Source organism: Bactrocera dorsalis, chromosome 4, assembly GCF_023373825.1.
Source record: "Bactrocera dorsalis isolate Fly_Bdor chromosome 4, ASM2337382v1, whole genome shotgun sequence".
Taxonomy (NCBI): Eukaryota; Metazoa; Arthropoda; class Insecta; order Diptera; family Tephritidae; genus Bactrocera; species Bactrocera dorsalis.
In genome coordinates this window covers 16,892,929-16,918,222 of record NC_064306.1, presented here as the reverse complement: position 1 = coordinate 16,918,222, position 25,294 = coordinate 16,892,929, and the positions used below count along the sequence as shown (strand labels likewise).

The following is a 25,294-nucleotide window of genomic DNA, read 5'->3' as shown; positions in this document are numbered from 1 at the left end:
AATTGTATTGTTTCTGCAATTAAAGACGTTCTTCAGCGGTTTGAATTACAATTAATGAATATGATGGGTATTGGAACCGACAATTCATCAGTTATGACTGGTGTAAATGAAGGTGTTTACGCGAAATTGAAAAGAGAGGTCCCTCATTTGATTTTAATACGTTTTTTTTTACCACGAAATCTATAGTATATAACTAGTGAAACTTACAATTGGTTCTCCCGATCTGCGTCAAGACAAGCTAAATATAACGATTTGTATAAAGCAATAAATGATGGAAAAAAACCACTGAAGATCGTGCGTCCTCTCAAATTAGGTGGTTATCAATTGAATCAGCTGTCTCACGGATATATAACCAGTGGCTGGAGCTAAAAACTCATTTTCAATTGCTAAATTAGACGAAAGATGTTACACGGCAGAAGTCTTGCATGGGATGTATAACGATGACATTAACTTTGCATTTCTTGCTTTTCTTTATCCAATACTTACTGAACTAAATAAGGTTAATAAATTATTTGAGTCGAAAGATGCAGATCCAATAAAACTAAGTGACGAGTTGGTGAATTTAATTGAGTTACTTGTTAATAAGATCAAACTGCCTACCCAAAGAGTGAATATTTTTACTCAAAACAAAAATGATTTCATTGATCCAACATGTAATTTAGGGTATAGACTTAATACTGCTATGACAAAATTAAAAGAACAGGGACTATAGCAGAGTGACGAAAAAGCAATTCGTCAAAGATGTTTAACATTTATTGTGAATTTAATTAATGAAGTTAAACTTTTATTACCTAATAATGTCGTCAATATGATCACGATCAAAAGAATTAGTGTTGATAGTGCACTAAACCCTAACAAACAACCTATTACTGATTTAATCAAACATTTTAATCACAATAAGAGTGAAGACCTAATTGCACAAACAGACGACCAATGGTATCAAATTCATATCTTAAAGTGGAATGAATCTAAAGATACTAAAAAGTTTTGGTGTGAAGTTTTGGCCTTTAAGGATGCTCAAGGACAATGAAGATTAAAAAATTGGCTTCTTTTGCTATGTCAATTTTGATATTACCTCACTCTAATGCTGACGTTGAGAGACTTTTTAGTAATATGAACATAATCAAAAATAAAAAAGCGTAATAAGATGGATCTACCAATGTTGAGATCACTGCTGATGGTGCGAGCTGGTTTATCTTTAGCTGGAAAATGCTGTCACGATTATGAGATACCAGATAAAGTCGTTCGGCAAATTGGAACTGAATATGCTTATCGTTCTCAAGAAAATGAGCTTGAAAATATTGTCGATAGTTCTTCAGAAGAGAACATTTTTAATCTTTAATTACAAAAATAATAAATAAAAAAATTATAATCTCTGTTATTAGTTGGAGTTGTTATTAGCTTGGAGAGAGCGCTAGTGGTTTTTTAGTGGCTTCAGAGTCGACGCTAGTGGTCCCTGCTCATAACGAAATAACTCTTTATTTTTACATATATGATTAAAAGATCCAAGAAAATTCGAATTACATCGTAATTAGTTTTTTTTATTATACGAAACGTCGGATTCTTGTGTTGTAAGGTGTATTTATTATTTTTTTTGAGCAGAATTTAGCAAGACAACATCTAATCTAACATATCCACATTCTGAACTTATATTACGAGTGCAATATAACAACAAATAATGCCATTTTCTAATCTATTCGCCAACTGCAAAATGTATAGCTCATTGTTAGCCTTGACAATGAAAAAAATTCGGAAGACATATCTTGTAGGACTAGATATTTTCTTTACATAATAAAAACATTCAATAACCCGCACACCAAACAGATACATAAATATTTTTAATCATGTGATTGCTAGCACTAAATTCCTCAAAGGAAAATAAAAAAAGGTAACTTATATTCACAGCTTACTGTAAATGAGACACCTTCTACAGATCCTGTAGCGAAGCATCTGTCGCCAGCATTACATGCTCCACTCAAAATTTGATGACAATTCATTTTTCTCGTATTTTAAAACATATTTAATAACAAGTATATGTTACAATTCACCAATTTTGACAATGACGAATTTAATCAATTAATGTTATTTTTCACAAACGATAAAATATCTAGCTATGGAACTCAAAACTCATAATCGATTAAAATTAGATAGCATATGAAATGTGAGGAAAATTGCGCATAACAACTAATTGCTGTGAGTAGCAATTTATAGCACAATTCTGTATGCAGTCTCCATCACTATTTGAGACATTTTGAGGTAAAGTCTCAATTTGTGACTATTCACATCAAAGTCTCTAGTCTTACCGCGCGATTCTGGGCAAGATTAAGACTCTCTTGGCCCCGCGATTTGAGGGTATAAACGGAAAGAGAAGGTGCTCAGGATAAAAAAATGTACACATATACCCTCCTCAGACTTATAGTTTTCGAGATATTTGTATTTAAAATTTCACAATGCTATATACAATTCACTCTCATAGTAAAGGTATTCTCTTGCTCTTGCAAGATTGCATATTGCAAAAATACTATACCGAAATATACAAGGGCACGAGAGCACCCATTGCAGATTATAATGATATATAAACGGCTGATTCGGTCAATTATTGTGAATGACTATTATGCATGGCTATTGTAAATTGGCGCACCTTCTGCATACATTTTTAACAAAAAAAAACTGTAACAAATCTTTATAATTTAAATAAAAATTATAAAATCTATTTATAACTAACCTTCCTCAACAATTTGACGACGTAATATGTCTTCATGTAAAATGTCAGCTAAAACAGGGTTGCAATTATATTTTTGCGTGACATTGCACGCAATTATTCTTATTTGTAGTTCATATCTTTTCAAGAGCGTATTGACGCGTCAAGTCGATGGAATTTATTAAGTTAAAATTGTAAAGCTGCTACCGTTTATTAATATGTGTGACTTTTTTATATGGGAGGATGGAGTCATGTGTAGAAGTTCACGCAAGTGAGGAAAGTTCTCTGATCGCCATTCACTTGGGATGGGCCAGAAACGATTCCTTTTGCATATGGCTCAAGCAGCTCACGACTTCCGGTCTTTGACCAAGTATCCTCTGGGTAGCCTAAGAACATCCGTTTGAAGGTGAGCTAAAGTGAGAAGGCGAAATATCCCCTACACAGGGATGTGCGCTGGGCTTGGGACCCACCACGTAAAAAATACCCCCAATGAATGAAAACCACCAACAGCCTCGGATGAGAGACCCCCCTTTTGACGACGACCATGGTAAACGAAATAAGGACTACGAATTGAGGGCATGCACCTGGAATGTACGGTTCTTTAATTGGGAAGGTGCCGCTGATCAGCTGGTTTATGTTCTCACGAAAATAAAGTCTGACATCACCGAAAAAATTGCCGCCGGCAAAAAATCCCGCCACAATTGTGTGCAATTTCACGTATATCAATGCGATCTATTTTTGACAGTGTGAACTAAACCGTAGTGATGACCGAAATTGCGATTTTTCAATACCTGTGTTTTAAGTAAATGCTATTTTCAAATCAGTGTAACCTTATATTACTATTGTGATCGCAAGTAGAACAATAAAAATATGAAAAAATGTTTACCCAATATTTGGTTTTTAAATTCATCACATAAGCTTTCATATTTGGTTTTAACAATAAATAAATGTTAAATTTAAATTAAAAAATTTTGTAAGGAGTTGCAACTTCTGATTACATGTCAAACGACTAATCTTCTATACCTAAAACATGTTTTTAACAATTACATATGTTATTGCAAGTAACCCTACTAATCTTCATTGTTAAAAAATCGCAGTTTTTTGTGAACTGCTATCACAATTGCTATGCTCATAATCGAACTGCTATCACAATTCACAGTATGGAAGTACTATCGCATTTCACAGAATTCACAGAACTGCTATTTACAAAAAGTGATTGCAGTTGCGATTTGCGATTTTTCAATCACAATTCACAAAATACATTTCAGTTTCTTGAAATGAAATGATATACATATATATTTTTAAAATTCTTATCATAGTGTGCACATTTAAAATTGGTTCCGAATAACCGCTTTAATGGGTAAATCTTTCAGATATGTAACCATGGAATGTTTTCTTAAGATATATTTTGTGCATCTGTTTTCTTGCTGGGTTATTAAAATATGTTGATCGTTGTGTCTAAATCGATTATAATGTGAGAGTCGAAGTTGTAAAATATCGACACTTATTTAACATCTTGGCCGTGGATGTTTGTGTAAATTAAACTTTTGTAAGAGATTTAGTGTTGTGCCAGATATATTGTTTCGAAAAAGATTAATATAAAATGGCAGATTTCTTGGATTCGGAAGCTGAAGAATCCGAGGTAACAATATCCTCTATGTTTATATACAGATAAACGAAAACCTTACTTATTATTTTAGGAGGAGGAGGAATTAGACACCAATGAGAGGAAAAAATTAAAGAAGCTAAAAGCTCTTGCTGACAGTAGTGAAGAAGATGACGAAGGTATGTTAATAATGTGTTTTATATATTAATCAATGTGTAAAGTTTGTTTTGAGTCAAACGCTTTTGGTCGAACTTTCTTAACTTCAATGTGTTACTTTACTTGCCAACAAGATGTACGTAATTACAAATGAATGCTTAAAACACGTTTTCTAATATAGCTATGCCTTAACGCGTTAAAAACCAAAAATATAATGTAGTTTTTATATATTATGCACGTATAATTTGTATTGCGTTAATAAGCGCCATAAATATTGGGGAAACTTTAGTATACGATCCCACGATTTCAGGGTTAAAAGTGGTATGGTTGGATAGAGCTGCTGCTCCAGATTAAGAAAATATATAATTGTTGCCGCCGCAAACTTATGGTTTTCGAGATATTTGCATTTAAAGTTGAAAATTTTGCAAATTTTATCTTGCAATTTCTCGATTTCTAGTAATTATTTATTTCATATTATGCACTTTTTATGCACTTATACTTTATTACATTGTTTCTACATATTTACTTTTTTAGTAATTATTTAGTTATTTGCTTAAAATAAGCATTTTATATTTTACACAATTTTCATTTCATGCACAATAACAAAAGTATTCCGTGTTGACAGATAATAAGTGTTGCCATAATTACACATTTATCAAACGAATAAAAATGAATAAAAAATAGGACTATACCCCAAATACATAAATCATTGCCCTTTTTCTTGATATATCAAAATTTTTGATACACCCCGGTGTTGGATCGGCCAGGGTTATTTTTTTGAAGCGCGGCCGAAGGCCGCCAACGCGAAAAGGAGTTTTACTTAAAAAAACCTGATGCAACCCGGTGTTGGATCGGCCAGGGTTATTTTTTTGAAGCGCGGCCGAAGGCCGCCAACGCGAAAAGGAGTTTTAATTAAAAAAAACCTGATACACCCCGGTGTTGGATCGGCCAGAGTTATTTTTTTTTGAAGTGCGGCCGAAGGCCGCCAACGCAAAAAGGACTTTTACTCAAAAAAACCTGACATACCCCGGTGTTGGATCGACCAGGGCCATTTTTTTCGAAGCGCGGCCGAAGGCCGCCAATGCAGAAATAAGTGGGACGCGAATGGACTAATGTTTACCCTGTTTTACCTTTGTTGTATTGCAAATAATCATTATGATCCTTTTATTAAATTATTAGATTAAACATACTTATAAGCCTTAAAACTTTTTTTATTACAATGGAAAATTTATTTCAGATGGTATTTGTTTTCTGTGTTTGAGTTTTTATATCCATTCTTATTCATTTGATAAATGTGTAATTATGGCAACACTTAATATCTGTAAACACGGAATACTTTTGTTATTGTGCATAGAATGAAAATTGTGTAAAATATAAAATGCTTATTTTAAGCAAATAACTAAATAATTACTAAAAAAATAAATATGTAGAAACAATGTAATAAAGTATAAGTGCATAAAAAGTGCATAATATGAAATAAATAATTACTAGAAAATTTACTAGAATAAAATTTGCAAAATTTTCAACTTTAAATGCAAATATCTCGAAAACTATAAGTTTGCGGCGGCAATAATTATATATTTTCTTAATCTGGAGCAGCAGCTCTATCCAACCATACCACTTTTAACCCTGAAATCGTGGGATCGTATACTAAAGTTTCCCCTTGTTCCTATTTTGCCCTCCGCAAATTTCGCTAAAAACGTGATCTAAGCAGCCGGCTAACCAGCCAATCAAATTCAGTTATTACTAACGGTTTAAGTGAATAAAAATGTCAAATTAAAATGACCTTTAATTGTATGGCAAAAGGTTGTTAGTTGGAAGAAAGAAATAAATCCATGATTTATTCCCTTCTTCCAACTTACATTTTTTTTTGGCCGCTAGTACTCGTATTACAATGGCGTTTGACCTTTTTATTTCTTTTTTCAACCTGACGCTTAGATTTACGATTGAAAAGAGCTAATATGAGTGAAAATCTATTTCGTTAAAAACGGCTTTTATTCCCTTCTTCCAATTGGTGGTTCAATTGTAAATTATATTACAAATCAACAAAAAACATATATCTGATAACAAAATATGATATATACGTTTTTCTGGAAGACCTTTATCCGTATCCATCCTACTAATTTTTAATTAATAAAATATATCATTAAAAATGTCGATAATAATAACATACGTTTATAAGGAATGATACGAAAACTTTAGTATACCGTCCCAGGATTTCGGGAATAAAATGGGTATGGTCGGATAGAGGAGGTTTTCTAGATCAAGAACATATAGCCGCAGGAAACTTATAGTTTTCGAGATATTTGTGTTTAAAAATTGAAAATTACCACTATTTGAATTAAAAATTTGTATGATTTTAAATTAATTTTGCACTTATATTTTTAATTTTTAAGTTCACTAATGCTTCAATAAACCATTTTTACACATTTTTTACATTATATAGCTCAAAAATAGTTTTATGTCAATATTAAACTTATTGTTCAAATCTATTTATCTATAATTATTGACATCTTTTGTAAATGAACTAAAAGAAATAAAGAAAATAGATTATACTCAAAACCAAAAGAATTTTTGCAGTTGTCTATCGCAAAAAATCTTTTTATTACCCGCCAATAGGGTATGTCAACTTCTTTTTGCGTTGGCGGCCCTTGGCCACGCTTCAACAAAATAACCCTGGTCGGTCCAACACCGGGGCTTATAAAGTTTTTATCGAGTTAAATTCCTTTTTGTTAATCTTCTTTTCTATTGTATTTTCGTTAGTTTGTTCAAATATAATATATTAGTATGTTAACACTTATTATTTGACTGTTTGTAGCTTTTTCGTCCATAATTTTCAACATATTCGGAATGACCACGAGCCGTTTTAGAAATATCGTATTGATCCTAAACTGATCTGAGCTCGACGTAAAATAGTTGTAAAATATAGCCTATAGTTTTGATTTTTCAAGTTATTCCCTGCATACGTTGGTTTCATCCATACAAAGCTTCAGCGTAATTTGTATACATGATTCGGTGTAAATTTCGTCAGTTGTGATCGAATCGACCATCATAGTCGGGATACTCGCGAGGAAGCTTATTCGATTTAGAATAGCATCACCCGATTTCGGGGTTAAGATGGGTATGTACGGATAGAGGAGGACAGTTCAAATGTGTTCTCTTTAAGAAAATTTTTCGATTTTTTGGTCACGCGATATTTTATTTGAATGTTTGGCACAACTGCACAACTTTTTTAATACACAATCAAAATACGATTATAACAGAACAGTGTTCAACCCAATTTCAAAAAAAAAAATATTAATTTCTCAATGCCTGCTAGACCTAGAAGATATTTTTTGTTTAAATTTTTTTTTGTTTTAAATGGTGGTGCGCTTTAATACCCGCAAGTCTACGTATGTATGTAGTGCATTTATCTAACTATTTTCACAAACATCTTTTATTTAAATTCAAAATATACATATTTATTTTTTGTTGTAAATCAAAATCTAAATGGTTTATGATTCTATGTGTATGTAATTTTATTTTCTTTTTAGACGATGAAGAGCGGTTACGTGAAGAATTGAAGGATTTGATCGATGATAATCCCATTGAAGAAGAGGCTAGTGATGGAGAATATTCTGATACAGGATCAAAAAAGAGAAAAAAACATGATGATGAATTAGACGATCGATTGGAAGATGATGACTATGACTTAATTGAGGAGAATTTAGGTGTAAAAGTTGAAAGAAAGGTAATGATTTTTAGCTTTTTATACTCTATTTAGGTTATTTGCAAAAATCTGTACCTTTATATTTTTTATGAATACTTGGTTTTTTAAGTTTAAAATTCTTATCATATTGCTCTCGCAACGTAATATTATTCTTTCACTGTACAAATAAGATACCATTGTATGTATATATGAATGAAAACTTTTTACAAAAAAACACGGCAACTAAATAATAGTACACAATCTACCATAACTTTTCGAGTCCCCGATTATCGAATATATTGACCCTATGGCCTATAGTTCATTTTGTACTTAAGAGAATGGGAAAACTTTTATTATTGAAATTCAGTGGGTATATTTTCTGTTAAGGGGCACACTATCCTTGTTGTGAACATTGAAAGATTCGAGTCAATACTTCCCATAGCTCCCATATATCTAACAAATATGTTGGTCAATATACATATGTATGAGTTATCTGAATGAAATTCTGCAAGCATCTCTTTCTAATAACAATGAATATTGCTGAAATAGATAATTTCGGGTAAATAATTTCGCACAACCGATTCCCATTATGTCTTACATATTGGTCATTATGTGAGGTATCGTACTGAATGTCAACGAGCATATTTTTCTGGTAGATTAGTTTAGACTAGGTAAATAAATGAGGATTGCACCGCGACCTAGGGTCTATTGTGCACTCTCCTAACTCACAACGTCTCAACCAGCCCCAGCAAATTGATGAATTCCAATATACTGCTAGGTGCTATTGAGACGATTTGATCCCTATTTGGAAACATGGATCCAAGGGTCTTAGTCCTGATTGATACAGATTGCTGTGCAATCAATTAGCAGGTGTTCTGGACTTTCAGACTTCAAGTCACAGAACCGGCAATTTACGCAACAAGCTTGGCCCATGTTGAATAAGTGCTTCTTGAGCTTGCAATGGGCAGTGTAGAAGGCGACCAGTAACCTTACTTTATCCCTTGGGAGATTGATTACATATTTAAACCTTTTGAAGTTGTAACCATTCATGAGAAACTTTGCGTGGCGCAAGCCTGGAAGTTGTTGCCAATGTCTCTCCCTACCTACCGCTTCATCCTTGCGGAGCAATTCCTTTGTGGTGTGCGGTCCTACCATGTTGGTGGATGCTGCAGAGCGGGCAAGCTCATCAGTCAGTTCATTTCCGGCGATATCTTTGTGACCTAGCAACCAAAAAAGGTGCACTTGTTTACATTCTGCCAGAGTATTCAGCCGTTCTATACACTCCTGCACCAATAGTGATTTTCTCTCGTATGACGAGATCGCTTTGAGTGCCGCTTGGCTATCGCTTGGTATAGCTATACGTTAGTTGCGATAGCTGCGTAGGAGGTTTAACTCTACGCACCGACTTATAGCAACCTACCTCTGCTTGGAATATGCTCGGAAACCTACCCATAGGTATGGAGAGTTTTGAACGTGGTCCTCCGACTCCTTGTACTATCCCCGAGTAGTATCGTAGCTCGGGAGCGTAGCCGCTCCATTCGTCTTTTCTGCTGAGGGTGATCTTAAACTTCTTAGTGAAGTTCACCATTTTGGTAATGCTATCCCTGGGAAGAAGAGCCAGTGGTATGACGTCACTTAGCTCTTCCATAAGTTGGGACGATATTTCTTTACCTTTGCCAGTCCCCTCTGCTGCCATTTGAAGCAGAGTGTGCTTGGCGACTTGACCAATTACTAGGTGTAGCGGGGTGAGTTCCAGCAAGGCTTCAAGTGTCGTTGTCGGGCATGTGCGCATAGCTCCTGACATGCAGACGCAGGCGAGACTGCTCCAAAAGTGATAATTGATCGCACTACCATGGTGTACAACCATCTGATAATCCTTGGACTTACCGGCCAGTGGATTGTACACCATCAGTGCCTTTGTGTCTTTGACCATGGTCAGGTCAACATGCTGTTTCCATCACAACGTGGAATCCAGCATGAGACCCAAGTATTTTACTTTCTCCTCCGCATTGGTCGCATAAGTACCATCACATTTCTTAATCGCTAAATCTGTTTTCGCCTCCCCCTTGGTCAGATCTTTGTGCAGCCTAGCTGCTTCTGGTGTTAAGGAGACGTTCTCACAGAAATCCTTAAAATTATCCTGCTTATCAATCCCCGTTAGGATGGTAAGGGTTATCTGTGTTGTCGTCGACGTCATCTAACGGGGTCGGACCAAAGGTGTTAGATGGGTGGGTGTGGTAGGGCATGCAAAGAGGTCGTCAGTGTCATGCGGAGACTCGTTGCATGCAGGACATACATTGGGTATGGTATGTCAGGGTCTATTCTGGATAAGTAGAAGTTTAACCTTCTACAATATCCAGAACTAAGTTACACTAGAGTCACTCGCGTATCTCGCGGCCCACGACAGCCGGTTCTACGCACCGGAATTGACTCGGATTTCTTCCGGCCAAGGGCTGTTATTTCGGCGATCTAACCCCGTTTGGATCGGTGACTGTTAATTTGTGTTTGTCGTCATTGGAGCAATACCTTACAGCAGGGTTGCTCCGTATCCTCCTGACTCGTGCTGGCATTAATTCCAACCCGTGTCTGGAGGAATTTTTCTGCTGCGTTTGCGCAAAAAAGCTCCATCCAAACTCCACCTCGGTCGGGGTAATACATGCAATGAATGGAGCCATCTTAAGTCCTGCTCAGACCTTAAGACTCACAGGGAGTGGACCACGAGTTACGTGGCCCCATGTTGCCTACGCAATACTACGACACTAGGCTCTACGGCTGTGCAATCTGCCCTGCGCCGCCACTCACCCCTAGTGGCCAACAGAGATCCTCCACGGTCCCCAGGAGCTCAAAAAGGCAACATAGCTCCCACTCTGACTTGTACCCCTTAGTTCCGAGAAATTTCTAGATCGCCAGGGGCAGTTGCGTCCTTTGGTGATCGTCTTTAGGGGGCAGCTGCAGTGATACGCGTTTGTGAGCGCAGATAGCCTGCTCTCCAGTCCCAGGGCCGTTGTAGCTCTGACCGACTTCCCGTCCCCTTGTGTTTTTGGGGATAGGTTTAGGGGCATTCGCATGACCTCCACCCCTAGCCCAAATCTCAAGATCTTGTGGTCTGACAGTGAGGGTTCTGACGACACCCTCCGACATGAGTTCGTGACTCAGGGTGATGTCCAGCACTTCCCTCCTGTTGCTCGTGACCTCTCCTTTATAGACCCACGGCTCCTGTATTAACAGGATGCCCAGGTTATCCGCCGAGAACCTGATCACGATTACAGCGGATGATGGCGCCGCGTGATGCAGGTTCACCTTGGCTACTTCCATACTCGGTTCAATGAGGAAATGGTCCTTATCTGCTTCGTCCCTCGCAGTACCAACTAGGTCCTCAAGTTCCTCCAGGAGCTCCTGGGTAGAGGGTAGCACCCCCTCTCCCACAGTCGGCTCCACCGCTGGGACTTCCACTGTGGCCTCCGCAGTTGCAACCTGCTCGGCCGACCTGGTGCTGGGACGTACCTGCATCTTCTCGTCTTCCTTTTCGGTAGTCTTCGGTTTGTAGGGCCTCATGACTACCGTGCTAAACCGATAGCTCAGACGGAAGCCCTCCTTCCGGACGAATTTGTAGGGCTCGTCGTCCATGCACAAGTTCAACCTCCATCCGGAACCATCAATTTTGCTATCGACCACTCGCCAGGCCGAGGTATTGATCTCTCTGTTTTGGTTCCTGACGAGCCCTAAGGCAATCGGGATGTCCTTCCCCCTCCTGACGCAAAGAATTGGGCCTTCCCAGCCCGCTAGCTTGGGAGCGATCTCCCGAGTCAGTAGACACTTGCTTCGTCTTGCAGTCGATCGGCATGAACCCGCCCTTGAAGTATACCCCATGGAAGGCTAGCGGGTCCTTACAACCCCTGTACACCTCTTCCATGAGAAGATCTTGAGCTCAGAGGCAGCACAGCCATCCGTATACCTTTCAAGGCATCCGCTTATCTGCGCTGTCTCTCAGCTACCCGAGGTGGATTCGGTGCGGAGAGTTGGCCTCCAGTTACCTGGGTGTAATTGCCCCGTTGCTTTGGAGTTTGGTGTCTCCTGTGGCGTGATTTGGCTGCCGTCTTTATGCTACGTCCTAACGGTTGGATTTGCGTTGACAGGTACACCACCCCGAACCCCGCTGCTCCTTTTACTGCTGGATGCGGTATTTGCGCCTTTACGCACCTTCGAGACCGGGGAGGCACTATCGCCTCTGACCCTGTTCCTCCTTTCGGCTTCCTCAAGCGGCCCACTCACGACAAATTTGTTTGTCAAATCTGTTTTTTGTCGTGAGTGGGCATGTTGTCAAACGGATTGAAGGTTTGACAAATTTCAAATACTAACAACCGATTTGTGGATTCATTTGTCGTGAGTGGCGTGGTTTGCAAACATTTGGTCAGTTGGTTGAAATTTTTGTAGAGTAAACATCAGCGGATAAAAAAATGGCAAGCGTGAGCAAAAATTTTTTGGAAGAGTTTATTGAATTATTTAAAAATGAACCGGCCTTATGGCAATGCAAAAGTGAAAATTATAAGAATAAATGCCAAAAAGATAAGTCGTGAAAAAATTTACTTTCGAAATATAAAGAAATTGATAAGGATGCGACAATTGACGCAGTGAAAAAAAAAGTGAATTGTTTACGCACTGCATATAGACGTGAATTGGTGAAGGTACGCAAGAGCGAAAAGTCTGGGGCAGGTGCTGGGGAAATATATGTACCAAATCTATGGTACTTCAATAAGTTGGAATTTTTGGGTGACCAAGAGATGCAAACAGATGGATTTTGCTCATTCGACGAATCTATCGATATTGAAAAAGTAAGCACATACTCGTAGATCATGAGAAGCAATAATTCTTTATTTTGAGAAAAATTGGAGTTATTACAAAAGTTGATTGAGCTTATACAAATTTATTCTGCCAAGGCACTGCACCAACAGTACTAAAGTAATTACAAAATTTATCGCGAACATGCTTGGCGTTGTTGGAAGAGTTGGTACACTTTGTCGGCTCCAAATCTGTCAAATAGTCATTTGTAATAATCCCAGTATCCATTTCGTTGGAGTTTCTCAAATAAATTGACTCATTTTTTACTTTTAAATAATTGTGTAAATAGCAACAGGCAGTTGCAATTAATGTGACTTTTTCTGGATTCAACATTATATCAGTGTGAAATACTCGAAAACGGCTGGCTAAAATGCCAAATGCGTTTTCTACAATACGTCGAGCTCTAGAAAGTCGGTAGTTAAAGATTTGCTGTTCGATCGATAAATTAGAGCGGCTGTACGGTTTTATTAGATTTTTCAAGAGAGGAAATGCATCATCCCCTACGAATACGAATGGAAATATATCGTCGGACAGTGGTAGCTTTTCCGGCTCAGATAAACATAGAAGCCCTTCATCATATAAATACTTCAACTTGGATTGCGCGAAAACACCTGCATCTAATGCTCTGTCTTTTGTTCCCACTTCCACTGATATGAATTCGTAGTTTGCATTGACCGCCGCCATCATCACAATACTAAAACTCTTCTTATAATTAAAATAGAAAGACCCAGATTTTGACGGTTTTTTTAATGTGCACATGCTTGCCGTCGATGGCCCCAATGCAATTGTTAAAATTCCACTTTTTCTCAAAATCATCAGAAATTACTTTCCATTCTTCTGCATTACTTGGAATCTGGAATATTAAAGGGAATTTATTATAATCTTTCAGCCCTCTCATTAAAAAAAAAACGAAAATATGATGGCTCGGAATTTTTGGAAAAAGCTGTTGCACATTTGGACAAAATGAATAAACCGTCGAAAAGGGATGAATCAGACGTTTTTGCAGGATGGTCCATGTTATATCCCAAAATGAACGAACAACAAAAAAATTTTGCCAAGCGCATAATTGACGACACTCTAATGCACGGTCAGCTGAATCATCTTTCCTTTTCGAGCAGCCTTAACCTTGGAATGCAGCCATTGAGGTATCCTGTTGTTCAAAGATTTGCAAACTCAACTCCAACTAACGAATCAAGCTTTTCGTCTTTGCTACTTAGTTTGCAAATGCTTCCATCCGAGGAAATTTTTCCAGAACATCAATCTGTGAGAGTTATATCTCAGGAAATAATAACTCCAACAAACTCGTTCCAACAGCGATAACAAAGAATATAAATAATATTATTTTTTACATACCGTAATAAACGATTTTAATGATGAAATTATTGCTATGCACGTCTCAATTGTTATTCTGCCTAAAGATTGTGGGGAAATCTTTGTTAAGAATTTGAGATCCTCAAAACTTTGTCCAGTTGTGAGGAACCTCAATGTTGCGGAGAGTCTTTCATTTGCTGTAATCGCTTCACGCATTCCTGTGTCTTCCTTTTTTATTACAGGAGTGACTGCAGTAAAGAGGTCCATATACGTTTTGGAATCCATCTTGAGGAAGTTTTTAAAATCGTCAGAAGCAGTCAGCTCCATTGAATTTAATAGTTTTACATGTGAGTGGTTATATCTCTCACATAACCACTCTTTCATCCATTCTTTCTTCATTATTTTTTTATTTTTTTGCATTTGGCTTTTTTCGCTTCATGCACTGGTGTATTACTAGCAGCGCAATTACATCATCCGCGTTATATTCAGACATGTTCACTCCGCGAAGCACACAATGGAAATAAAGTTTGTCAAATCGGTTTGTCGTGAGTGCTCTACCGTCTTCAAACAGATTTGTCAAACAAATTTGTCGTGAGTGGGCCGCTTCAGGAGTTCTTCCCTCCTGGAGGTGCCTAAGGTACCATTTTAAGCTGGCACCGCTCGCACCCTTCCTACGAGGGTCATCATTCCCATCTAGACGACGTGCTGGTGGTAGAAGGGTCAGTCTTCCCCTGTGCCTCCTCCTCCTCAAACAACACTCGCTCATCAGGTGATAGGGCGTCCAGGAAACTAAATTTGCGTTTAGCCCCTGAGCCTCCCTTGCCTGCAACAGTACCGCTGTTGTTTCCGTTGTCCATTGTCGTCTGCGTTGGTCGTAGTTGTATTTTTGGCTCAACGAGGTGAGCTGTCGGGTCTATGTATTTTAAGAGGAACTCAAAGGTCCGCCGCGCCAGAGCCTCATGACGCGGTAAGGCCACCGTTACTTCCCAATTCGGCCCGGTGTTGGGAAGACTCCGTTAGAATACAGCTGAATTTACCTCCTGGCTGCAAATCATCCAATGGGCACGGGAGCCGCATAACACCCTGGATTAGGAGGTATAATGTCGTAATAAAGTGGAATAAAATCGGGTCAACACTACCACCTTGTAGAATGTGGTTTAGCAATGAATATGAATGAAATCAGTCTAGACCGTGGTCAAAATCCTTAATCCCTTATAAAACCATTTTCGTTTCTCCTTCATACCCCTTATATATAAAATTGTGCGGCTTCGATCACATACACATACATATGTATATCATTTAAGTTAATTATTTTAAATTTATCATATCTAAGTGAATCTAAGACCCAACTATAATATAAGTTAATAAGAAACGAAATATGACTGTTCTCAATACTCTCCCAGCATATTTAAATAAATATACACTGGTGGTCTTAGCTTTGACGCACTTTTTTTTTAATTGTTGTATTTAATCATGCTTGATCTTATTGTCCAAAATGCTTTTCTTATCAAAGTTCGAATCTTGTCCGAAAAATAAATTGTTTTGCGAAAAAATTACTGTACACTCGAAGATTCCGGAAATGTCTATGGCAATCACGTGCGTTTTCGGTTGGCTATTGAAATATACGCACTTTACATTTCTTTATCTTGCGTAAACCATAATTGCTCCAAATTCGACTAAGTCTGCAGCTAAGATTAAGTAATCAGAAATGCAAAACACCTATACCGTTTAAAAATAATAAAAAAACACCTGAATGAACTACGCAAAGAAAAACGACTCGATTCGATTCGCGAAAGAATACATGACGGGGACTGTTCAATCTGGCACTCGACTTAATGATTGGCGTTCGGTTGTCTTTACTGATGAAACACGTTTTAATTTAGATGGTCCTGTTAGCTTTCAATACTATTATCACGTTTTGCGGAACCACAACCGAGAAGGTGGAATCATTATGTGGGGTGCCAACGTTTTATGGAACAATTAACTTGGTTTTTATCGATCAGAAGATGAACATGCGTCTAACCTATTGACCAGCAGTGTATATACCAGGTTGTTCAATAAGTTTTGTCGTCTGATAAGAAAAATACCATTTTATGATTCAAAATACACTTTATTATTCAGTATAATCTCCCTGAACATTAATACACTTGCTCCAACGATCCTCCAATCTGTGGATCCTATGCCTGAAGTGAAAATCCGGAAGGTCTGCAAAATACGCTTCAACTGCCGATATGACCCCTTCATTTGATGAAGCTGAGGGCCAAATCTGGTGAATACGTTGAATGCTCCAACAATTCAAACTTTAATTCATGGATTTTAGCTATTGTCAAAATGCTCGCCGCCGAGACGGTGGATGCTCCGACAATTCGAACTTAAATTCATGGATTTTAGCTATTGTCAAAATGCTTTTGTGATACGGTGCATTGTTGTGATGAAAATGGTTTTTTTTCCTGCATACCGGGTATTTTTCAGGAATTTTTCCTTCAAAAAGGTTGCAATAATATTTAGAATTAATTGTTTTACAAGTTTGCAAGTAATTCACAAATAAGATTCCTCTAGCATCTAAAAAACTTTTGCCTTAACCTTCTTGTTTTGATTCAGGATCATGATGATAGACCATAGTCTCATCCGTAGTGATGAATCGCCGCACAAAATCCACTTTATCCTTTTTAGAACGCTAGGATAGTCACATTCGAATGTGTTTTGTTCCATTGTTTGCAAATGTGGCACCCATTGTGAACACAGCTTTCTAAAACCCAAAATTTCACTTAAAATATGGCTCACACTGCCTAATGATATGTGTAGCGTCTACTAAATCTTTCTCAGTTAATCGACGATCTTCCAAAACCTGTATTTTGGCTATGATTTCTGGTATTGATGCGCTTTTTGGACGTCCTTCACGTGAATCGTCTTCAGGCTTTTACGACCCCGTTAAAATTCAGCTACCCATTTTTCTGATGTTCTAATTGTACATGAACAATCATTATACACTTTTAACATTCGCTCGTGAATCTCTTTTGGTGCTACACCTTCCGAAAGTAATCATTTTATCACTGCAGGATATTAAATCGTTTCCATTGTAAAAAAATACTCTGGCACGACTGAATGCCATTCGACTTCCTTGCAGTGAATGGTGTTCTTGGAGTCAAACCGCCAACCATTGCAGACGAAGAACTCGGGTTGCCGCGAAAATCTAAAGTGACCCTTGCGCAGCTTCTTTCTGGATACTGCAGCAGGTTAAACTCTTATTTGCCCAAAATAGACACCGACATAGCCACCATATATCCAGTCCCCGCATGACACTAACCACCTATTTGCATGCCTACCTAAGCCTACACATCTGACACCCCTCTCCATATGGTCCAACCCCGTCGGAACAGACCGTTACCTGGGCCTACCGTTGGATGACCTCGATGACAACTTCTGTGAACATTACCATCCTAACGGGACAACCAAAGATTCTTTCACGGATGGGCTAAAGAAAGAGGGAAGGTAGGAGATGGAATCTTCTGTTGGAAGCTCTCCATCGACTCTAGATTCAAGCTACCAGACTACTTTTGCTCCGAAGTTCAACTTCCTTCAAAAATGTGCATTCACTCTGATAGCCGAGCGCCTAAACTGAATTTGAGCTCACCGACTATGCGCTCAAAACTAGTTAAGTGCATGACAAAGCTGATTAGCGTACTAGGGGCCTTACCAATTTGATCCGATTGCGAAGCGAATGGGTTTTTTGATGTCCTCTTGCGTTCTATGCCTGGACCTAAGGACTCCCAGTGATCTTAGCAAAGGCAATATCGCCACGGTTGTAGGGGATCTCCATTTAAGCATATGTAGAAAAGCAAACCTTGTAACAATCGAAATTAGGCTATTTTATTTCCAGATTTGCAGTTGGAGAAGTGAGAAGCGAAGGCAGTTATCGTAAGATTAGTTGTATGATTACTCAAATGTTATGACTGCAATTAGTTAAAAAATAACACATAAACGTATTTATATTTATTGCATAAATAATTTTTTTCAGAAACGTTTTAAGCGGCTCCGGCGTATTCAAGAAAGTGATGGCGAAGAAGAGCATGTGGATGAAGGCTTAGCCAGAGAAGCTATTGCTGAACAACTCTTTGATGAAGAAGACGAAGTAGGTATTGTTCTGGAATTGTTTTCCAAGTTGAATTTTTATGGGATTTAATGCATTACCAACACCTAAGTAGATTGTAGAGGTTTATACTATGTTGTGTAAAAAATGTATAGTTTTTGTGCTATAAATTCAAAAATTTATAAGAATTAATTCGTATTTTAAGGTTCGATGTTAATTTTGTCGGAGTAAAATTAAATTTTATCCATTTTTGTGTTAAAAAATTACAACAATTTTTTTCTATTGTTACAATACGGAATGTATTTAAAATAGTGACCTGAAAGCAAGAATTTAATGTTTTAGATAATCTTTTAACCCTTTTAGTGCCGGGTGAAATACAGGTGCCTATGCGAAAAAATCGGCCGCATTTCACAGTTTTACAAGCGTTCGGAAAAATGCTAGTTAAAACGAATCGAAAAACAATATTTACATGATTCAAAAAGCTGCGTATTGTGAGTCAAATACAGAACTAAACAATGGCACTAGTTTTTTTCGAACTCATTTGAAAATTATAAAAAATACAAAGGTAGTAGTAGTAGTAGTAGTAAACCGCTACAAGGCGCGGGCCGATATATCGGCTCCCGGCACTAGAAGGGTTAATATAATGTATTATAAGGACAAAGATTTTAAAACTAGTAAATAATTTTCAAAGTTATTTTTTTCAGTCATTTTGTCTTTTTACACTTACATATACTATCTTGTGTAACATAATGGACTATTATTCCTTGTTAAATTTTCACTTTGGAGATAGTCATATTTATTCAAAACCTCTAGATCCAGTGGAGTCAGCCGAAAGAAAACTCTACGTCAACGTGATTTTAATTCGTCAAAAGAAAGTAAATAGTAAATATTTAGAATTACTTTCATAAACAATTTTGTTTTGATGATGATTTTCAATGGCGGATTTCAATTGCCTTGATAAAAGAGCTGGGATAGGACATTAGGATCGAAGTTTATTCCATTAAGAATAATGAACTAAAATTGGTCTGTTGAAATGCATTACTTAGTATTGTATGTAACCTCTTAGGACTAGCACTGCTTTAAGAGCATAAATAGGTACAATTATAGAAGACTCGCTTTACGAATGGTGTTTGATTTTAAAGATTTAAAGAAATGAACTTTGTCTCGTTATTAATTGATTTTATTTTCTCTAAGGAGTCTGTTTTCTTCTTTTTCATTTTACTTTTTATAAATTTCCTTCTCCTAAATGTTATGTTATTACGTTATGAATTATATAGCTAAAGAAGGTGTAATACGTGCTCGTATTAAGACAATGAGAGATCTTCCTGTATAGTCATGTTTGATAAAGATCTCAAAGCCTGTGTACTAGTTTGTGTTAAATTAAAATCTTATAAATGGTTCATTGAGTCTAGCCCTCAGTATAGTACACCTGTTCAAAATGTCTAAGTACCTAATAATACACAAACCTATGGAATATTGTAATTATTATGCATTATGAATTTATTTTCGGAACAACCGCCTTACGATAATTATTAAAATTACAAAATTTTATGTTTTTAGGCATTTGATATTCATTTAAGCGCACTAATATTCGACTCATAAAAGTTATTCGCATTATAAGAACGTTGATTAAACATATAATTATACATATTTAAAGTGTATTCTAAATTTTCACTTGCAGAACTTGGAAAGGCGGTCTGAACGAAGTCAAAAAGATCATGACACTTATGAAGAGGAAGAAGAATCTGATTCGGATGCAGATGATTTTATTGTCGATGATGAAGGACGTCCGATTGCGGAGAAAAAGAAAAAGCGAAGACCGATCTTTACTGACGCGTATGTAAACAATAAACACAGAATTAATAGAAATATAATTTACACGATCGTATAAATCAAACTCAGTGGGAAGTAAATGGTTTCAAACCCAATATCTGAAACTGAAAAATAATTTTAAAAATTTGTTGAACACTTTTTATATTAAAATATAGAATATCTAGTATATTTGTCATACAAATTTTTCATATATATATTTAAATTATTTATATATACATATATTTTTTTCAATGTTTAAGTAATTATTTAATGTTTTGTTATATCCATAGATCATTGCAAGAAGGTCAGGACATTTTTGGAGTTGATTTTGATTACGATGACTTTGCAAAATATGACGAAGATGAATATGAAGATGAATCGGAAGGCGAGGAATACGATGAAGATATTCCTGAAGAAGATCGAAGCAAAAGTAAAAAGAAACCGCCCAAAAAAAAAGTTTCCAAGAAAACTATATTCGATCTATATGAACCAAGTGAACTCAAGCGTGGTCACTTCACTGATTTGGATAACGACATCCGAAAGACTGACATACCAGAAAGAATGCAGTTAAGACAAGTTCCGGTAACGCCTGTTGCAGAGGGCTCATCTGAATTAGACGATGAAGCAGAGTGGATTTATAAACAGGCGTTTTGCAAGCCAACGGTCTCACAACAAGAATCTTTGGACGCAAGTCGTGACAAACATAAGAAACCAATCAGTGCTGTCGGAAAAATTAAGCAAACCTTGGAATTTATTAGAAATCAACAATTGGAGGTACCATTCATAGCTTTTTATAGGAAAGAATATGTAAAACCGGAACTAAGTTGTGAAGATTTGTGGAAGATATATTATTATGATGAACGTTGGTGTCAACTTTATAGTAGGAAGAAAAAATTAAAACTGTTATTTGAAAAAATGCGTGACTTTCAAAGATCGAGTATAGATACAAAGGGTGACAATCCCACGACCAGCGATTTCCGAATATTTTTAGATGAGGATTTAGAGAGGTTAAAGGAAGTACAGACAATGGAGGAATTAAAAGATGTTCATATGCATTTTTTGCTGCATTATTCACATGAAATACCTAAAATGCAAGAACAAATTAAAAAAATAGAAAGAGAACGAAAACGACTTGCTAGAGAAGAACTTCGCCAAAGTCAACAAGATGGCGAAGATATGGTTGCAGATTTTGAGGAAGAGGTTGAGGAAGGAGAAGAACAATTAAAACAAGCAAAGGATTCAGGTCCTTATGCAATGTGTCGTAAAGCAGGCATATGTGGATTTGCCAAAAGATTTGGATTAACACCGGAACATTATGCAGAAAATTTAAGAGACAGCTATCAACGCCATGAAGTGGAGCAGGAAACAGCTGCTCCACTCGATATTGCTAAGCAATATTTATGTCCAAAATTTATAACTGTTGAAGAAGTTGTACATGCTGCTAAATTCGTTGTTGCTCGACAACTCTCTAGAGAACCTCTCCTTAAAAAGTCTGTTCGAGAAGTTTTTTTTGAACGTGCTAAAATAGATATCCAGCCCACCAAAAAGGGGTTGAAAGAAATTGATGAAAACCACCCCTGTTATACCATGAAATACTTAGCGAAAAAGCCTGTAAAGGATTTAGTTGGAGACCAATTTTTGAGACTTTCTATGGCCGAAGAAGATAAGTTAATTGAAATAACAATTTCTGATCATATAGATGGTAATACTTCAAATTCGTATATTGATGAAGCTAAACAACTTTATCAGCGTGATGAATTTTCAAAAGTGGTCCAAGAATGGAACTCGTTACGAGCCGAATGCGTTGAGCTTGCATTAAAAATTATGGTTATTCCAGAATTACGTAAAGAATTGAAAACAGTACTTCTAAATGAAGCGAAACAGTTTGTTTTGAAATCTTGCTGTATGAAACTAGCGAACTGGTTGAAAGTGGCACCATATCGCCCTGACATTGCTGATGAATATATGTATGACGATTGGAGTTATAATAAAGGAATCAGAGCGATGGGTATAGCATATGTCCCAGATTATTCCCAGGCTGCATTTTGTGCTATAACAACAGTTGAAGGCGATGTTAGCGATTATCTTCGATTACCACATATTTTAAAACGCAAGAATTCATATCGTCCCGATGAAAAAAATTTTAAAATATCGGATTTAAAAAATTTGAAAGAATTTATCCAAAATAAAAAGCCCCATATTATTGCAATTGGGGGTGAGTCCAGAGAAGCCCAGATGTTAAAAAACGACGTGCAGGAATTAATTAAAGAACTATCCGAAGAGGATCAATTTCCCATGATTGCTGTGGAAATAGTTGACAATGAACTGGCTAAGATTTATGCAAATTCTAAAAAAGGAGCTTCTGATTTTAAAGAATATCCAGATTTATTAAAACAAGCAGTATCAATAGCAAGAAAAATGCAGGATCCGCTTGTTGAATATTCGCAATTGTGCAGCGCTGATGAAGAAATACTGTGCTTGCGATATCATACATTGCAAGAGCAATTAGCAAAAGAAGATATGTTAGAATACTTGTATATAGAATTTATAAATCGTACAAATGAAGTTGGATTAGATATAAATTTAACAGTTCAAAACTCTTATACCCAAAACTTAGTGCAATTTATTTGTGGATTGGGTCCACGAAAGGGACAAGCGTTAATAAAATTACTGAAACAGTCCAATCAAAGGTTGGAAAATCGTACTCAATTGGTGACTTTGTGTCATTTAGGACCAAAAGTATTTATAAATTGTTCGGGTTTTATTAAAATAGATACAAGTTCACTTGGTGATAGTACAGAAGCCTATGTTGAAGTTTTGGATGGTTCAAGAATACATCCGGAAACATATGAATGGGCCAGAAAAATGGCTATCGATGCAATGGAGTATGATGATGAAGAAGCTAATCCTGCAGGCGCTTTAGAGGAAATTCTTGAATCTCCGGAAAGACTTAAAGATCTTGATTTAGATGCATTTGCTGTGGAGTTAGAAAGACAAGGATTTGGAAATAAAAGTATAACTCTGTATGACATTCGTACAGAACTAAATGCTTTATATAAAGACTTGAGAACACCTTATCGATCTGCAAATTCTGAGGAGTTGTTCGATATGCTAACCAAGGAAACACCTGAGTCATTTTATGTTGGGAAAATGGTGCTGGCTACGGTTTCAGGAATATCTCACAAAAAACCCCAAGGGGATCAACTTGATCAAGCCAATCCCGTAAGAAATGACGAAACTGGGCATTGGCAATGCCCGTTCTGTTTAAAGGACGACTTCCCCGAACTATCCGAGGTATGGAATCATTTTGATGCAGGTGCTTGCCCTGGACAAGCTACTGGTGTTAAACTGCGGTTAGATAATGGGCTTTCTGGATTCATCCACATCAAAAACCTATCAGACAAACATGTATTGAATCCGGAGGATCGAGTTCAAATTGGGCAAGCAATACATGTACGTATCATTAAAATTGATGTAGAAAGGTTTTCCGTCGATTGCTCCTCAAAAAGCTCTGACTTGATGGATAAAAATCATGAGTGGCGACCTCGTAAAGATGCGTTTTATGACTATGAAAAGGAAGAAAAGGACAACCGAAAAGAAAATGAGCAGAAACAAGTGAGATCAAAGCAGCAATACGTAAAACGTGTTATTATTCATCCATCATTCCACAACAAATCATATGCAGAAGTTGTTAAAATTATGGAAAATATGGACCAAGGAGAAGTTATTGTACGGCCATCTAGTAAGGGATCAGATCATTTAACTGTAACATGGAAAGTTACCTCGGGAATTTATCAACACATAGATGTTCGAGAAGAAGGGAAGGAAAATGCTTTCAGTTTGGGCCAAAGCCTATGGATTGGAAATGAAGAATTTGAAGATCTAGATGAAATTATTGCCAGACATGTAAACCCCATGGCTGCATGTGCGCGAGAACTTCTTACCTATAAATATTATAGAGACACAGGTGGTGGCCACAAAGATAAAATGGAAGAATTGCTGAAAGAAGAAAAAACTAAAGACCCTAAAAAAATACATTACTTTATATCAGCATCGAAATCTTATCCCGGAAAATTTTTATTGTCGTATTTGCCTAAAACTAAGTGCAGACACGAATACGTCACTGTTGTACCGGAAGGCTTTCGTTTTAGAGGTCAAATATTTGACTCACTGAATTCTCTTCTAAAATGGTTTAAAGATCATTATTCAGACCCCATAATTGCGAACACTCCTATTTCTACTCCAAATCTTTCGGGTAGCGTCAGAACTTCAGGATATGATACTCCTAGAGGAAACGTTGATTCACGAATATCGGATCAACATATATCGCAATCATCAACAATGCATACACCTCATTATCCAAATACTCCTGGATATCAAGGCGGATATGTTAATACACCGTATACCCCTAGCGGACAAACACCTTTCATGACCCCATATAATACGCCACACTCTTCACAAACACCTCGTTACTCGCATAATACCCCCAGTCCCAATTCTTCGACCTCAAATTTAAATTATCATCGTTCAGTAAACCTTAAGCAGCCTAAGGATAACCATCTATATCATGGAATTTCCCCTAGATTGGAATTAGAGTCAACCAAAAACCACATTTATTCTTCCCAAAAGGAGAGCGCAGAATGGCAAATGGCGTCCGAATCATGGGCCAGACGTAAGCCAGTACATCCTACCCCAAATATTTCTCGAGCAGTTGGGAATGATTTCTTAAGAGGCGTTAGCTATGCGATTCCAACAGCCAGCGACATGTCATCTGCGTTTAATAAACTCTCAGATGAACATTATCGTTTAAGGGATCATAAGAGCCCACGGTCGATTCGAAGTACACCTCGTACAAATACTTCTCCTCATTCTATGAATTTGGGCGACGCGACACCTCTGTACGATGAAAATTAACATATTTTATTATATCATACCAATTAAAAACTATTTTTTTATGATGACACGCTCAATTGCCTATACATTGTATTGCATTAGATTTCATAATTTTAGTTCGAACGTTTACCATTATAACTTGACTAAAACGAAATATAAACGGTTTAATGTTAGCGGCAATATATTGTTTTATTCAAA

The 25,294-nt window shown here is 37.0% G+C and overlaps 2 protein-coding genes across 2 annotated transcripts in view; one reads left to right on the top strand and one right to left on the bottom strand.

Moving 5' to 3' along the window:
* Positions 1-2,125, bottom strand: part of LOC105233165 (dmX-like protein 2) — a 62,777-nt gene extending 60,652 nt beyond the window's left edge. The window contains exon 1 of the mRNA XM_049454589.1: positions 1,911-2,125. Coding sequence (XP_049310546.1) covers positions 1,911-1,997 — 87 coding nt within the window. The 5' untranslated portion in view covers positions 1,998-2,125. The remainder of the gene's footprint in view (positions 1-1,910) is intronic.
* A 2,058-nt stretch (positions 2,126-4,183) lies between these two features.
* Positions 4,184-25,276, top strand: LOC105233166 (transcription elongation factor SPT6). Its single transcript, XM_011215146.4, has 6 exons — positions 4,184-4,343; positions 4,402-4,486; positions 7,997-8,193; positions 18,320-18,433; positions 20,073-20,227; positions 20,494-25,276. Exons 1-6 carry the CDS (start codon positions 4,305-4,307, stop codon positions 25,115-25,117), a joined length of 5,214 nt encoding a protein of 1,737 aa, XP_011213448.3. The 5' UTR covers positions 4,184-4,304; the 3' UTR covers positions 25,118-25,276.
* The last annotated feature ends 18 nt before the right edge of the window (positions 25,277-25,294 follow it).